Source organism: Cervus elaphus, chromosome X (genome assembly GCF_910594005.1).
Source record: "Cervus elaphus chromosome X, mCerEla1.1, whole genome shotgun sequence".
NCBI classification, from domain to species: Eukaryota; Metazoa; Chordata; class Mammalia; order Artiodactyla; family Cervidae; genus Cervus; species Cervus elaphus.
The window spans coordinates 126,406,855-126,421,224 of NC_057848.1; the positions used below are offsets into that span (position 1 = coordinate 126,406,855).

At 43.8% G+C, this 14,370-nt stretch overlaps 1 protein-coding gene across 1 annotated transcript; it reads right to left on the reverse strand.

Annotated features, from left to right (window-relative positions):
- Positions 1–1,134: 1,134 nt before the first annotated feature.
- Positions 1,135–2,214, reverse strand: LOC122690480 (Y-box-binding protein 3-like). The gene has a single exon (XM_043897434.1). It carries the CDS (start codon positions 2,212–2,214, stop codon positions 1,135–1,137), a length of 1,080 nt encoding a protein of 359 aa, XP_043753369.1.
- Positions 2,215–14,370: the final 12,156 nt, after the last annotated feature.

Consider the following 14,370-nt stretch of genomic DNA (forward strand, 5'->3'; position numbering starts at 1 on the left):
CCCCCAGCCACCCATGACCATTTTGTTTTTTATACTTCAATGGTATTAGATTGAGTTGCTTAAAGAAAAGAAATTTTGAAAGAGGCAAATTCTGATTCCAGAGAGACACAGTTTTTTTTTGTTTGTTTGTTTTTACTGGTCATGTTTGAGCAAAACAGAGTATTAGCTAAGGAGTAAGTGTGGGTAGTTGGGCCCCACCCTCCCGACTTATTGCTCTAATTCCAGGGCAGGGGAAGAGGATGGAAATGAAAGAGATCAGGATACATCTTTCTTCATGCATTTTTCCCCTGTAGAACACCCTGAGACATTCACCTGTTAAGTCCAGAATTAGTCTTAAATTCATGACTTGTGAAGAGATCAATATGTATGACCTTTGCTAAAACTCACCAGCCCAGGTGGGATGCATGAGACAAGTGCTCGGGCCTGGTGCACTGGGAAGACCCAGAGGAATCGGGTGGAGAGGGAGGTGGGAGGGGGGATCGGGATGGGGAATACGTGTAAATCTATGGCTGATTCATATCAATGTATGACAAAACCCACTGAAATGTTGTGAAGTAATTAGCCTCCAACTAATAAAAAATTAAAAAAAAAAACAAAAAACAAAAAAAAAATTAAATAAATAAATAGACTGTAAGGACTGTCAATGCAATTTTGGGCTAGTAGGCTTTAAAAAAAATTCAGACAACAGTGATAAGAGATAAAGGCAACATGAAATGTTTTATTGCAAAAATACCAGCCAGGTGAGCAATGTGAATCATCTCCAGTTTCAGAAAATCTTCATTTTTTTTTTTTTTTGGTTAAAAATAAAACACAGTTTTTTAACGTTACTTCACCTAATTCACCTGGGGATGCAGAATAATAGGTGTGGTCCTGGTCAGACCATTAAAGATATAGGTTCAGAAGTGTGTGTTTCTGTGTGTGTGAGTGTGTGTAAGGAAACTACCAAGGCAGATGGTATGAGGGAATTTGGAATTATATAGACCTCGTAATTTATCTTCTCACCTTGGTTAAAGGGCATGTATCTTTTTCAGGCCTAAATCTAACAATCTGTGTGCATATTTGGACTGAGTTCTTCAATGGGACATCACCTGTAGCTTAGGGCAGGGAGTCCCTGGGGAGCGAGCCGAGCTGTGACTAGGCCCGGGCGGCAGAGGGCGCATCCATGACCAAGGGATTCTCCTTCTCAGGGTTATCGTTCTTCTTGGCCACAGCGACAGAAGCAGATGTTTCAGTGGGGCTCTTCCTGATCTTGCCCTCTCCTCCGTCGGAATCCTGTCCCTGGGTGCCAGGCACTTGCTGCTGGCAGCGGCACGGGTTATTGGGATGGCAGGATCCATAGTGTGGAGGGGGCCTCTGTGGAGAATTGCTGCTGGCTTCATGCCCGCTGTCGCTGTGCTCTGCCTCCAGCTCCTCCGAGATGCCTGGTGAGTGTCTTGGACCATGAGTGGTGGCTCGGCCCCTAGGGCGACTCAGCAGGTAGCTGTGGCCCCGACCCCGCCGAGGATGCCCCTCCTGTCTTGTGGTGGGGGCGGACTCAGGCTGCCAGTTGGACCCAGGACCGCTGGTGGTAGCCAGGATCGATGCGTGGCTGGTCACAAATTGGGCCTTGTGGGAGGGTGGGAAACACCTCAGTCGTTGGTCTTGGGATTGGCCAGGCGGAGGGCATCTGAGGCCCTCGGCCACGGTGAAGCCTTCGCTGCTGCCCTCGGGTTCACCAGCCTCTCCCTCCATGCTCTTGGGACCTCGCGGGGGCGGCTCATGGCGGTGGATGCTGAAGCCCTGGCGGATGTTGGTGCGGTGGGCAGTGTAGCGGCTTCCCTTCAGTGGTGCACCAGCTGGCCCGGTCACGTTAGCGGCCTCAGTGCCCCGCTCTCCCTGCACCACGTCGAACTCCACCGTCTCACCGTGGTCCATGCTGCCTTGGTACTTGCGGGAGTTTTTCAGGATGATGGCTGTATGGTGAACAAACACATCTTCTTGGGTATCGTGCCTGCTGATGAAGCCATACCCATTCTTCTCCGTAAACCACACGACGGAGCCTAGGACCCTCTTAGCGATGACCTTCTTAGGCGCCTTTCCCTTGGCGCCCCCGGCGGTGGCCTTGGGGACTGTATCCCCGCTGAGGTGGCCTGTGTCTAGGGCTAGGGTCGGGTCTCTGCCTCCCAAGGATGCCAGGGGTTTCCTCGCGGAGTGAGGGGAGAAGGAATCGGCCATGTCTGTGGGGGTGGCCTCTCCTGCCTCACTCCTCAGGTCGTCTTTGCTTTTATTTCTCCAAGAATGGGATGGAAATTTGTCCCTATGAGATTGGAAGGGTGGGAGGGTCTCGGGCTGGAGGCAGGAGCCTCTCTCTGGGAGGTTTGTCGGTTAGGGCCAAGGGATCTCTGGATTTAGTCCCAGAGTCTTGGAGAGGCCTGTGGCATCTCCTGGGACTACGGGGATGTGGACCAAACAATGGTTGCCATGGTGATGGTGAGATCTCAAGGGGTGGGGGCGGGGTGAGTCCTTGACGTAGATTGAGCTGGGTGACAGGGCAAATGCACTCTGCCCCAGCCTTCTGCCACCACATCATAGTACCTCCTGCTTCATGGTGGAGAAGGAGGCACACTTGAAGCTCTATGGAAGGGCCTTGAGCACCCTCTTGCTTGCTTGAGTGGATGTGAGGAGAGGACCCATGTTCCACCCCTCTTCCTTGGTTGGGGAGATTAACAGCTTTCTAAGGGCACTCACTCAATATTCTCTCACAAATCTCTGGCCCTCTTCTAACTCCTGGGGAGCCCATTGTGTGGGTCAGACATTTTGTGTCATTTGAGGCCAGATGAGAGCTGCGTGATTTGAAGACCCAATCAAAGAAACCTGCTGTGGGTTTTGTCTGTTTTTTTTCTGTTTGTGTTTCCCTTCTGAAGGCTGTCGGGCCTAGAATGCTAGTGCTGAGAGGACACTTAACATAGTGCATGTTTATCCAGACTAATATTAAGATTGTGTTGACCTAAAACAAATAGACTGCCAGGTATTGCTCCACCAAAAATGAGTTTACTCTGGATCAAAAGGGAATTGAAATTCAGGGTCTACAACCATGGTGATCCACCTGCAAGCCTCCCTGACAGGGAGAAGGTAAATCTTTGAACGAATGGGAAGTTTAGGATGGCTTCACTAAGCAAAGTGTCCATGGGAGGCTGAGGCTTTGAAGTATGGTGGCTCTTCATTTGCTGGGTCCTGGCAGTCTTCATTGACTGAGCTCTTGGCCGGCAAGAAGAGGAAGTCTTTCTTCTTTCTGCTGGGCTCTGCTCTCATGTCTGAGAGCCCTCCCTCCTGGCCTCCCAACTCTATCTTAATAGAAGTTTCACTTTATTAATTTTTACCCTTTTCCCCTTTGATGGAGATCTTTCTCTGAAAGTGTCATTGATCAAAAGTCAGATTTTCCAGTTTCCACACCTCTTTCAGCCCCCCTCCCCCACTCACTGTCATGAATAACCGTTGTGGGCATAGTATCCCCTATTAGAGTGAAAGTGCACTGTTTAGAAGCATATCGAAGTCACATTAGAGTAACAAGGAGGGATCGGAGGGAGAACTCTAGGTACTTTTCCTCTAAAGTTCATGTTTTTAAGATCATAGACATTGTGTTAATACTAAGCATTGTGCCACCATCAGAGGTTTGGCAGACAAACTGTCAACAGACCTAATCTGAATATCTTAGGAAAGATGTCTGATCACATATCATCTGCTTCAATTTCAGAAAATCTATACTTTCAGATCACTAGATAATGTGCAGGTCCAGTCAGGATTGGTGCTTTCTATAGGTATGTCACGTGAGTCCAAGACTCTATTCCCTGGAGCTTGGTGGCACAAGTGCTGACTAGCAGTACCTGATAGGGGCTTTTCCCGCAAGGTAGAGGTGAGTCCTACTGGAAGGTTTTCTGCAAACACATGAAATATCCCAGTTGCAAGGTTGTTGAAATATCAGAGCACCTCTTCTTTTATCAGTGGTGTGTCAAAAAAGGCAGGAGCCAAGTGACTATCCTTTGATTGTCTAAAAGGGTGAGAGTTTATGTGTTCCAAACAGAGTGGATGTGTGATTCAGAAGGACCAAAAGGCAATGCTTTTGGCCAAGGTAATTGGAGGCCCTCCACAAATCTTGCCAACTGCGTCTTAAAATGTTGTTAGTGCATTTGACTAAATCAGAGGAATGAGGCTGGTCAGCGCCGTGAAAGTGTTGTAAAACCAGCCAAATGGTGCAGACCTGTGGAAGTAACTTGACCAGTAAAATGGGGGCCTCGATCATTCTGAAGTTTGAGAGGAGTTCCCCAGATACGGATAATCTTTTCTAAAAGGACTTTAACCACAGAGGAGGCAGTAGACTCTCTGAAAGGAAAGGTTTTGGTCCAATGTGAAAACATACCAACTGTGACTAAAACACATCCACGAGGTGGAGGAAGTTGTAAGGAATCCTACTTCCAGTGCCTGAATGCACCATTGAGGCAGTTGAAACAGTCCAGAAGGAGTACAGCCAGTCCTCTCTAGGGTGTATTTTGAATAAGAGGGCCAAGTTGTTTCAAAGATGATATACAGCTAATAATAGCTAAGTTAACACAAACATGATACACATCATACACAGTCAGGGAATTATAGATGAAAAGAATAAGATAGCACCATGCACCTGTTGGAAAAGACCCTGATGCTGGGAAAGATTGAAGGCAACAGGAGAAGAGGGCGACAGAGGATGAGATGGGTAGATAACATGACTGACTCAGTGGACAGGAATCTGAACAAACTCTGGGAGACAGTGAAGGACAGTGAAGCTTGGCATGCTGCAGTCCATGGGGCCACAAAGAGTCAGACATGATTTAGCGACTCAGCAACAAGAACACACACCTATTAGAAATGCTCCCTCCCTCTCTCCCCCAAATGCAAACACCAAATACTGGAGAATGGGAAACAACACCAACTTTAACTCATTGCTGAAAGAACACATTTACTGCCTCTAGAGAAAGAGGTTGTCAGTATTTCCTGAAGCTATGCAAGCCTCACACCTTGAGATCCATTGAGGTACTTACTTTTTGGCCCCTTGTTCGTGTTTTCTCACCAATATGGATTCACAAATGCTATCATTCTGTCAGTCTGCCAGTAGTTCAATGCACGTTACAGTGACTACGTGGGGGAATTTTTGTCTCCAGTAAAGCTGCGCTACTATTTGGTCTGACTCAGATCTTTCTCTTTTAATCAAACCAACAGTTGTTTAACCTTGAGTCTTGCTTTCCCTTCTCTGAGGCTAAGTGTCAGGCCTCTCTAGCCAGTTTTCCCAAGTTATAATTTGGGAAACATCCCTGTGCATCATGACAGAGGTTTGGCTACTGTCGGTTACTTTAAGAGCAGCATTCCTTGCGAAAGTATCAACAAGGCAATTTGATTTGCCTTAGCTTCCAGAGCATCAAATTTAGAATGCCTTGGTAAGGATTGCATCCACTAATCCCTGAACAAAAGCCACCTTAAATGTTGCTTCCACTAGCAGTTAGGAAATCATGTTGCTTCTACATAATTCCAAAGCCATGAGCTACTCTGAATGTGTATCTACTATAAATTTAACTATTGTTATTTTTGCCCTTGAGAAGACTCTTGAGAGTCCCCTTGGCTGCAAGGATATCAAACCAATCAATCTTAAAGGAAATCCAGCCTGAAAATTCATGGGAAGGATTGATGCTGAAGCTGAAGATCTGGTACTTTGGCCACCTGATGTTAAAAAAAAAAAAAAAAACCTGATGCTGGGAAAGATTGAAGGCAAAAGGAAAAGGGGGTGACAGAGGATGAGATGGTTAGATAGCATCAGTGACTCAATGGACATGAACCTGAGCAATTTTTGAGTGATAATGAAGGACAGGGAAGCCTGATATGCTGGAATCCATGGGGCTGCAAACAGGCAGACAGGACCTAGACTGAACAGAAAGTTCAAGCAAAAAGTTCAAGTCTGTGTGCCTGCATGCGTGCTAAGTCACTTCAGTCATGTCCGACTCTTTGGGACCCCATGTGCTGTAGCCCTCAAGGCTCCTCTGTCCACATGATTCTTCAGGCAAGAACACCGGAGTGGGTTTCCATGCCCTCTTCCCAAGCCTGGGTAAGGACAGAGAACTCATGCTTCTCTTTGAAGATGGTGGAGTGGAAGGACATGTGCTCCTCTCCTCCTGAGAGAGCACCAAAACTGCAACTAGCTGTTGAATGACCATTGACAGGAGAATGCTGGCACTCACCAAAAACAGATACCTCTTGTCCAAAGACAAAGAAGAAACCACAACGAGACAGGAAAATCAAAACATGGTGAAGTCAAATCCCATACCAGCCAGGAGCATGAACCACAAACCAGAGAAGAATGATTCCAAAGACGTTCTCCCACTGGTGTGAAGGTTCAGAGCCCCACATCATGTTTCCCGGTTTGGGAATCTGGCACAGGGACTGGAATCCCCAGGGAATCTGCCATTGACCACCAGCGAGATTTGATTACATGCCTTCCAGAGCACTAGGGAAAACAGAGATGCCACTCTTGGAGGGCACAGACAAAATCGTGCATGCCCCAAGACTCATGGGAAAGGAGCAGTGACAGCACAAGAGACTGAAGCAGACAGACCTACCTGCTAGTGTTGCAGATGTGGGTTGGCAGTGGCTCACTGCAGGGACAGAGGCACTGGCAACAGCAGTCCTGGAAGCTTCCCTTTGGCATAAGCTCTCTTGGAGGTTGCCATTACCTCTACCATAGAGCCCAAAGAGCCCCAGGGCTGGGTCGCCTTAGGCCAAACATCTAACAGGGAGGAAGCACAGCCCCACTCATCAGCAGACAGTTTGAGATTTACTGAGCACAGACCTGCCCACCAGAGCAAGAATGAAGTTTTCACACCACCAGTCCCTCCCATCAGGAAGCTTACACAAGCCTCGTAACCTCATCTACCCAAGGGAAGGCAGAAGAAGCAAGGAGAACCACAATCTCACAGTAGCCCAAGCAGCAACCACATTACAGAAAGTTAATCAGAACGAGTGATTGACCAGCAACAATGCCTAAATCCTGGTTGTTGCTCAGTTGCTCAGTTGTGTCTGACTCTTTTGCAATTTCTCAGACTTCGGCATTCTAGGCTTCCATGTCCTTCACCGTCTCCTGGAGTTTGCTCAAACTCATGTCTATTGAGTCGGTGAGGCCATCCAACCATCTCATCCTCTGTCATCCCCTTCTCCTCCTGCCTTCCTTCTTTCCCAACATCTGAGGGTTTTCCAGTGAGTTGGCTGTTGGCGGCAAGTGTCCAAAGTATTGCAGTGACAGCATCAGTCCTTCCAGTGAAGATTCAGGGTTGATTTCCTTTAGGATGGACTGTGGGTCTCCATGCAGTCCAACGGACTCTCAGGAGTCTTCTCCAACACCACAGTTAAAAAGCATCCGTTCTTCGGTGCTCAGCTTTCTTTATGGTCCAATTCTGACATCCACACGTGACTACTGGAAAAACCATAGCTTTGACTTGTACAGGTCATTTTCGGCAAAGTAATGTCTCTGCTTTTTAATATGCTGTCTAGGTTGGTCATAGCTTTTCTTCCAAAGAGCAAGTGTCTTTCAATTTTCAGAGCTGTGCAAGACACTTTAGAACACATTGTACTATTCCATGAGATAAGATGTCAAGGGAGCGTGTTTCATAAGTGTTGACTGCCATACTCGTTGTTATTCTAATTAGAGGAAACTGTACTCTGTACGGTCAGATACTATTCCATGAGAAATGAGGCCAGGGGAGTGTATTTTTTGAGTGTTGACTGCCATACTTGTTATTCTAATTAGGTGATTTTGTACTCTGTGATGACTTCCCATCAAGAGTGGCAAGCATCCTGTCTCTTTCAGAAAACACAAAACCTTGACCATAGCTGTTGTTTCAATGAAGGGAAAAATTAATCATTGTGCTTCATTTCAGGTTTCATGCTGAAACTATCCAGCTTCCACAGTGGGAAAATATTTCTTTTGCCCTGATTCCCCAATTCCTATGTTCACAAAACTGTTTCCCTGTATTTTCAGAGCTTTGTAAAAACACATCTAGGAAACACTGTACCATTTCTTGAGAAAAGAGGTCAGAGGATAGTGTTTTTGAGTGTCGACTGCCATACCTTTAGTTACCCTGATTAGGTGAAACAGTACTGTCAGGTGACTTCCCAGCAATAAGTGGGAAGCAGCCTGTTTTGTTTTGTTTTTTTTTTTAGAAAGCTTAAAACTTGACCAAAACCGTTGTTGTAATGAAGAGATAGAAGAACTAGTGTGTTTTTCTGGAAGGTTTGAGGCTGCAATTATTCAGTTTCCAAAGACAGAAAATATAGCTTTTACCATACAGGCCCTATTCCCAGATTAACAAGGCTGACCATTTCAGAGTTGGGTAAAGATCCCTTTATGACATGCTGTATCATTACATGAGAAAATTTGCAGGGGAAAGTGTTCTGTGACTATTCACTTTTGTACCTGTTGTTACTCTTATTAGATGAAACAGAAATGTCAGATGACTTCCCATAAGAAGGTGGAAGAATCCTTTCTATTTCAGAAAACTCAAAATCATGACCAAAGCTGCTGTTTAAATGAAATTAAAATTGAACCAGTATGGTTTTCTTGCAAGTTTAAGGCTGTAACTCTCCAGCATTCACTAGGAGAAGATACTTCTTTTGCCATCAGGCCCCAATTCCCAGGTTCACAAAAACATGTTTCCCTGCAGTTTCAGAGCTGTGTAAAGACATTTCTAGGACACACTGTACAAATCCATGAGAAAAGATGTCAGGTGAGAGTGTTCTGTTAGTGTTGACTACCATACCAGTAGTTACTGTGATTAGGTGAAACTATACTGTCAGATGGCTTCCCAGCCAGAATTCAGAGGCATCCTTTTTATTTCAGAAAACTCAAAACAATGAGAAACACTGTTGTTGTAATGAAGAGAAAAAATGAACCAATGTGCCTTTCTGGCATGTTTAGGACTGCAAATATCTAGCTTCACTGGGGGAAAATAAATCTTTTCCCATCAGGACCCAAATCCCTAGATCACAAAAACTGATTTCCAACAGTTTCAAAACTGAGTAAAGACACAGTTAGAACACAATGTATCATTCCATTAGAAAAGAGGTGAGGGGAGGGTGTTCTGATTGTTGACTGTCAAACATTCTGTTATCCTTATTAGGTGAAACATACTGATAGATGACTTCCTAGCATGAAGTGGCAAGCATCCTCTTTCTTTCAGAAAACTGCAAAAGGAGACCAAAGCTTTTGTATTAATGAAAAAAAAAAAAAAAAAAAAAGAATCAGTGTGTTTTTCTGGCAAGCTTAAGACTACAACTAATTTTCACTGAGGGGAAATATTTCTTTTGCCATCAGGCCCCAAATCTCAGGTTTACAAAGCATGTTTCCCTGAAGTTTCAGAGCTGTGTAAAGACACTCCTAGGACACATTGTACCATTTCATGAGAAAAGATGTCAGTGAAGAGTGTTCTGTAAGTCTAGACTACCATATCGGTTTTTATTCTGATTAGGTGAAACTGTACTGTCAGATGACTTCTCAGCAAGAAGTGGCAAGCAACCTGTTGCTTTCAGGAAACTCAAAAATTAGACCTAAACTGTTGTAATGATTGGAAAATGAACCAATGTGTTTTCCTGGCAAGGTTAAGGATGCAACTATACAGTTTTCACTGGGGGAAAGTACTCCTTCTTGACATCAGGCCCCAGTGCTCAGGTGGCTGATGCATGCCAATGTATGACAAAAACCACTACAATATTGTAAAGTAATTAGCCTCCAACTAATAAAAATAAATGAAAAAACAAACAAACAAACAAAACAAAACATGTTTGCCTAAAGTTTCAGAGCTGTGTAAAGACACTCGTAAGACACATTATACCATTCCATGAAAATGAGAAAAGAGATCAGAGGAGAGTATTCTGTGGGTGTTGACTGCCATACCTGTTGTTACATCAATTAGGTGAAACTGTTCTGAAAGATGACTTCCCAGCAAGAAGTGGCTAGCAGCCTATTTCATTCAGAAAATTCCAAAACTAGACCAAAGCTGCTGTTTTAATAAAGAGAAAAATGAGACTGTTTTTTCATGCAGGTTTGAGGCTGCAATTATCCAGATTCCACATTTGGAAAATATTGCTTTTAACTTAAGGGCCCAAAGTAAAGCCTGTTTCTTTCAGAAAACTCAAAAAATCGACCAAAGCTGTTGCAATGAATAGAAAAATGAATGAGTGTGCTTTTCTGGATTGCTTGGGGCTACAACTACCAGCTTTTACAGTGGGTAAGTACTTCTTTTGCCATCAGGCCCCAATTCCCAAGTTCACAAAAACATGTTTCACTGCAATTTCAGAGCTGTGTAGATATTCATAGGACACAGTATACCATTACATGAAAAAAGATGTCAGGGAGAGTGTTCTGTGACTGTTGACTGTCATACCTATTGTTACTCTGATTAGTTGAAAGTGTACTGTCAGATGACTTACCAGGAAGAAATATCAAGCATCCTGTATCTTTCAGAAAACTCAAAACAGATCTAGACTAGATCTGTTGTTTTAATGAAGAGAAAAATGACCCAACGTGTTTTTCTGACAGATTTGAGGCTGCAAAAAATTTTCAGGGGAGAGTGGTCTGTGAGGGTTGACTGCCTAAGTTATTGTTACCCTGATTAGGTGAAACTGCCAGATGGCTTCTTGGTTTGCAATGGGAAGCATCCTTTTTATTTCAGAAAACTCAACATCATGACCAGAGGTGTTTTTGTAATGCAGATAAAAATGAGTCAGTGTGTCTTTCTGGCAAGTGTAAAGCTGCAACTATCTAGATTTCACTAGGGGAAAATACTTCTTTTGCTATCAGATCCCAATGCCCAGGTTCACAAAAACATGTTTCCCTGCAGTTTCAGAGCTGTGTAAAGACACTACTTGGACTCAACATACCATTCCATGAAAAATGAAGTCAGGAGCAAGTGTTCTGTGTTGTTGACTGCCATCCCTGTTTTTATCCTGATTAGTGAATCTGTACTGTCAGATGACTTCCCAGAAAGAAGTGGCAAGCAGACTGTTTCATTCAGTAAACTAAAAAACCAGACCACAGCTGTTGTAACAAAGAGAGAAATAAACCAGTGTGATTTTCTGGCAAGGTTGAGGCTGCAACTATTGAGCTCTCACAATTGGACAATACATTTTTTGCCATCATGCCCCAGTTCCCAAGTTCCCAAAAACATGTTTTGGTGTTTTTTGTTTGTTTGGTTGGTTGGTTTGCATTTTTAGAACTTTGTAAAAGCATACCTAGGAAACACTATACCATTTCACGAGAAAAGAGGTCTGATGAAGAAGGCAGAGCAGTAAGACAGGGAGATCACCAGGCCTACCTTCCCACAAATATATCAAAGACTCATCATGATATGGAATAATTCCTACAAAGCAAACTCTAGAATACCCCCAAGCCCCCATGGGGGTAGACTAAGCTCCCTGTAATAAAGTAGTGGAGAGAATAGAGACATAAAAAGGGAAAAGATGGAGAACTTCTGGAAGGGAGCTTATGACCTGAGGGAGGGTGGGAGTCATGAAGCAGGAAGAGTTCCTGTGCACTGGGAAGCTCCCTCACAGAGGGGCCCAAGAGGGAGCTGAAGAATCTCAGAAGCTGGACAAAGCAGGGATTTAGAAGGCAGAAAACTGAAAGTTGCACTTCCCAGCCCATAAAAGCTCATGGACTGTGGCCCAGACCAGACAGCAGGGTCAAGGAATTGAGAGAAGCCCACAGAAGCCAGAGGTGCAGAGGGTGGGCCCGGGTGCTGTGAGAGGGGCAGCATGCAAACCTCTGCAATAAACATAATCCTCACATCACAGAGGGCGGGCCCAGGTAGCCAAGAGTGGGACAGCATACAAATCTCTCAAGTGCACTCAACTCTCATGGTGCAGAGGGCAGGCCCAGGATGGCCCAGAGAAGTGAGGCATACAAACCTCTGCAGTACACACAAACCTCATGGCACAGAGAGTGGGTCCAGAGAACCAAGACAAGTGCACACAAGCCACAGGCATAGAGGGTGGGCCTGGGGAGCCAAGAGAAGTGCAGGCAAGACCTGTGATGCAGAGGGCAGGCCTGGAAAGCCAAGGCAAGTTCACACAAGCCCTGTGACACAGAAGGCAGGCCCAGTGAGCTGAAACAAGTGTACACAAGCCCCATGGCATAGAGGGTGAGCTCAGGGGGCCGAGAGAAGCCTACACAAGTGTCTGTGATGCAAAGGGCACAGTTGGGGAGCTGAGAAAAGATCAACACAAGCCCCTAACTAGCAAACTTCAGCTGACAGTGAAGTGTGAAACTGGGAAACAGAAGTACCAGCCAAGATTCCAGGGACAAGTAGGGGGCTGGTGACAGTGAAGGTATGCTGATAGGGCCATTATGACACAGCTATGGAAATAGATGTGTCTAACACTGACAAAGCCAGAAGGACTGCCCAAAGGCATATTGAACCCATAGAGACCCCCAAACCTGCTACTGAACACTGCACTTTCCTTTGGAAAGATGGTATCTAGCTCCATGGATTAGAACACAGGCACAAGGTCCCCTAACCAAGAAAACATCACAGGACACTGATCCAACCCCATCCACAGGGGTAGACTCCAAAACCAAGAAGAACTACTTCCTTGAGAACTTTTCTTGGTGATTTTTCTGATGTTGTTTCTGATATATTTGACAGTTTTTCTTATAGTTGTTCACAAGCTATAGCTATTCCTGAATATATATAAATATTTTCACATATGTGTATTTAGCTCCTTTTTTCTATTTTTTTTTCTTTTCTCTTTTCCTTTACCCTCTGTTCTACTCCTTCCTTTTCTCTTTGCTATCCATTCTCCTCTTTTTCTTTATCTTCTCCTTTTTTCCTTCATTCTTTCTTTTTTCACCATATAAGCTAAATTGTTGTTCTCTCTTTGCAATATTCCCAAGTTGGCACTCTGCTCAGGATCAGTTTTCCAGAATGAACATTAGTTATCTCTGCTTTTAATTGATTGATATGACTTTTGCTTTCCCTTGTTCACCAAGTCAATCTTCTGTACTCTTTTATTTAGAACACTTTGGTTATGACTGTGTCTGTGGAAGTGTGTGTATATGTCCCATTATTTCTGTAATTACCTGCTTGATTTGCTTTATCTCCTTCCATTAGAACACAGGCACAAGCCACCACAAACAAGAAGTCAGCACAAACTACTCAACCAAACTTTCCCTACAAAAGCAAAAACCAAAAGGAGTAATACAACCCTAAAGCATGAGGAAAGGAGACCTCAAGTGGAGCAAGACAGAAAAAAAAATGAAAAGACAGAGAAATACAACACAAATGAAAGAACAAGGTAGAGACTCACGACACCAAATAAATGCAGAAGAAATAAGCAATCTTCCTGAAAGAGAATTCAGAAGAATGATAGTGAAGATGCTCTGAAAACTTGAAAATAAAGTGGAGAAAATCTAAGAAACAATTAACACAGTTAATACAGTCAACAAGGACATAGAAGAAATAAAGAATAGCAAATAGAGATGAATAATACAGTTACTGAAAGTACAAACTCTCTAGGCAGGAACCACTAGCAGAATAACTGAAACAGAAGAATGGATAAGTGAGCTGGAAGAAAGAATGGTGGTAATAACTGCTGAAGAGCAGAATAAAGGAAAAAAAAGAATGAGGAGAATTGAGAATAGTCTCAGAGACCTTTGGGGCAATATTAAATGCACCGACATTCAAGTTATAAGGATCCCAGAGAAAAAAGAACAAAAAGAAAGGCTCTGAGAAAATTTTTGAAGGAATTATAGCAGAAAACTTCCCCAACATGGGAAGGAAAACAGTCAATAAATTTCAAGAAGAAAAGAGAGTACCTTGCAGGATAAACCCAGGGGGTAACTCATCAAGACACATATTAATCAAGCTAACAGATTAAACATAAAAAGTATACTAAAAGCAGCAAGCAAAAAGCAACAAGAAACATACAAGGGGAAAATGCATACGATTAACAGCGAATCTTTCAGCAGAAACTCTGCAGGCCAGAAGGGAATGGAAGGATATATGTAAAGTACTGGAAGGAAAAAAAAAAAAACTACAAACAAGAATACTATATCCAGCAAAGATCTTATTCAAAATTGATGGAGAAATCAAAATATTTACAGACAAGCAAAAGTTAAGAGAATTTAGCACCACCAAACCAGCCTTGCAACAAATGCTAAAGGGACTTAAAATGCCAGTAAACACAAGAGAAACAAAAGACCTAAAACAAAACAAAACAAACAAACAACAACAACAACAAAAAGAATATGCAAATGGGAATATATACATCAATAATTGCTTAAATTTAAACTTATTGAATGCACCAACTGAAAGACACAGAGTG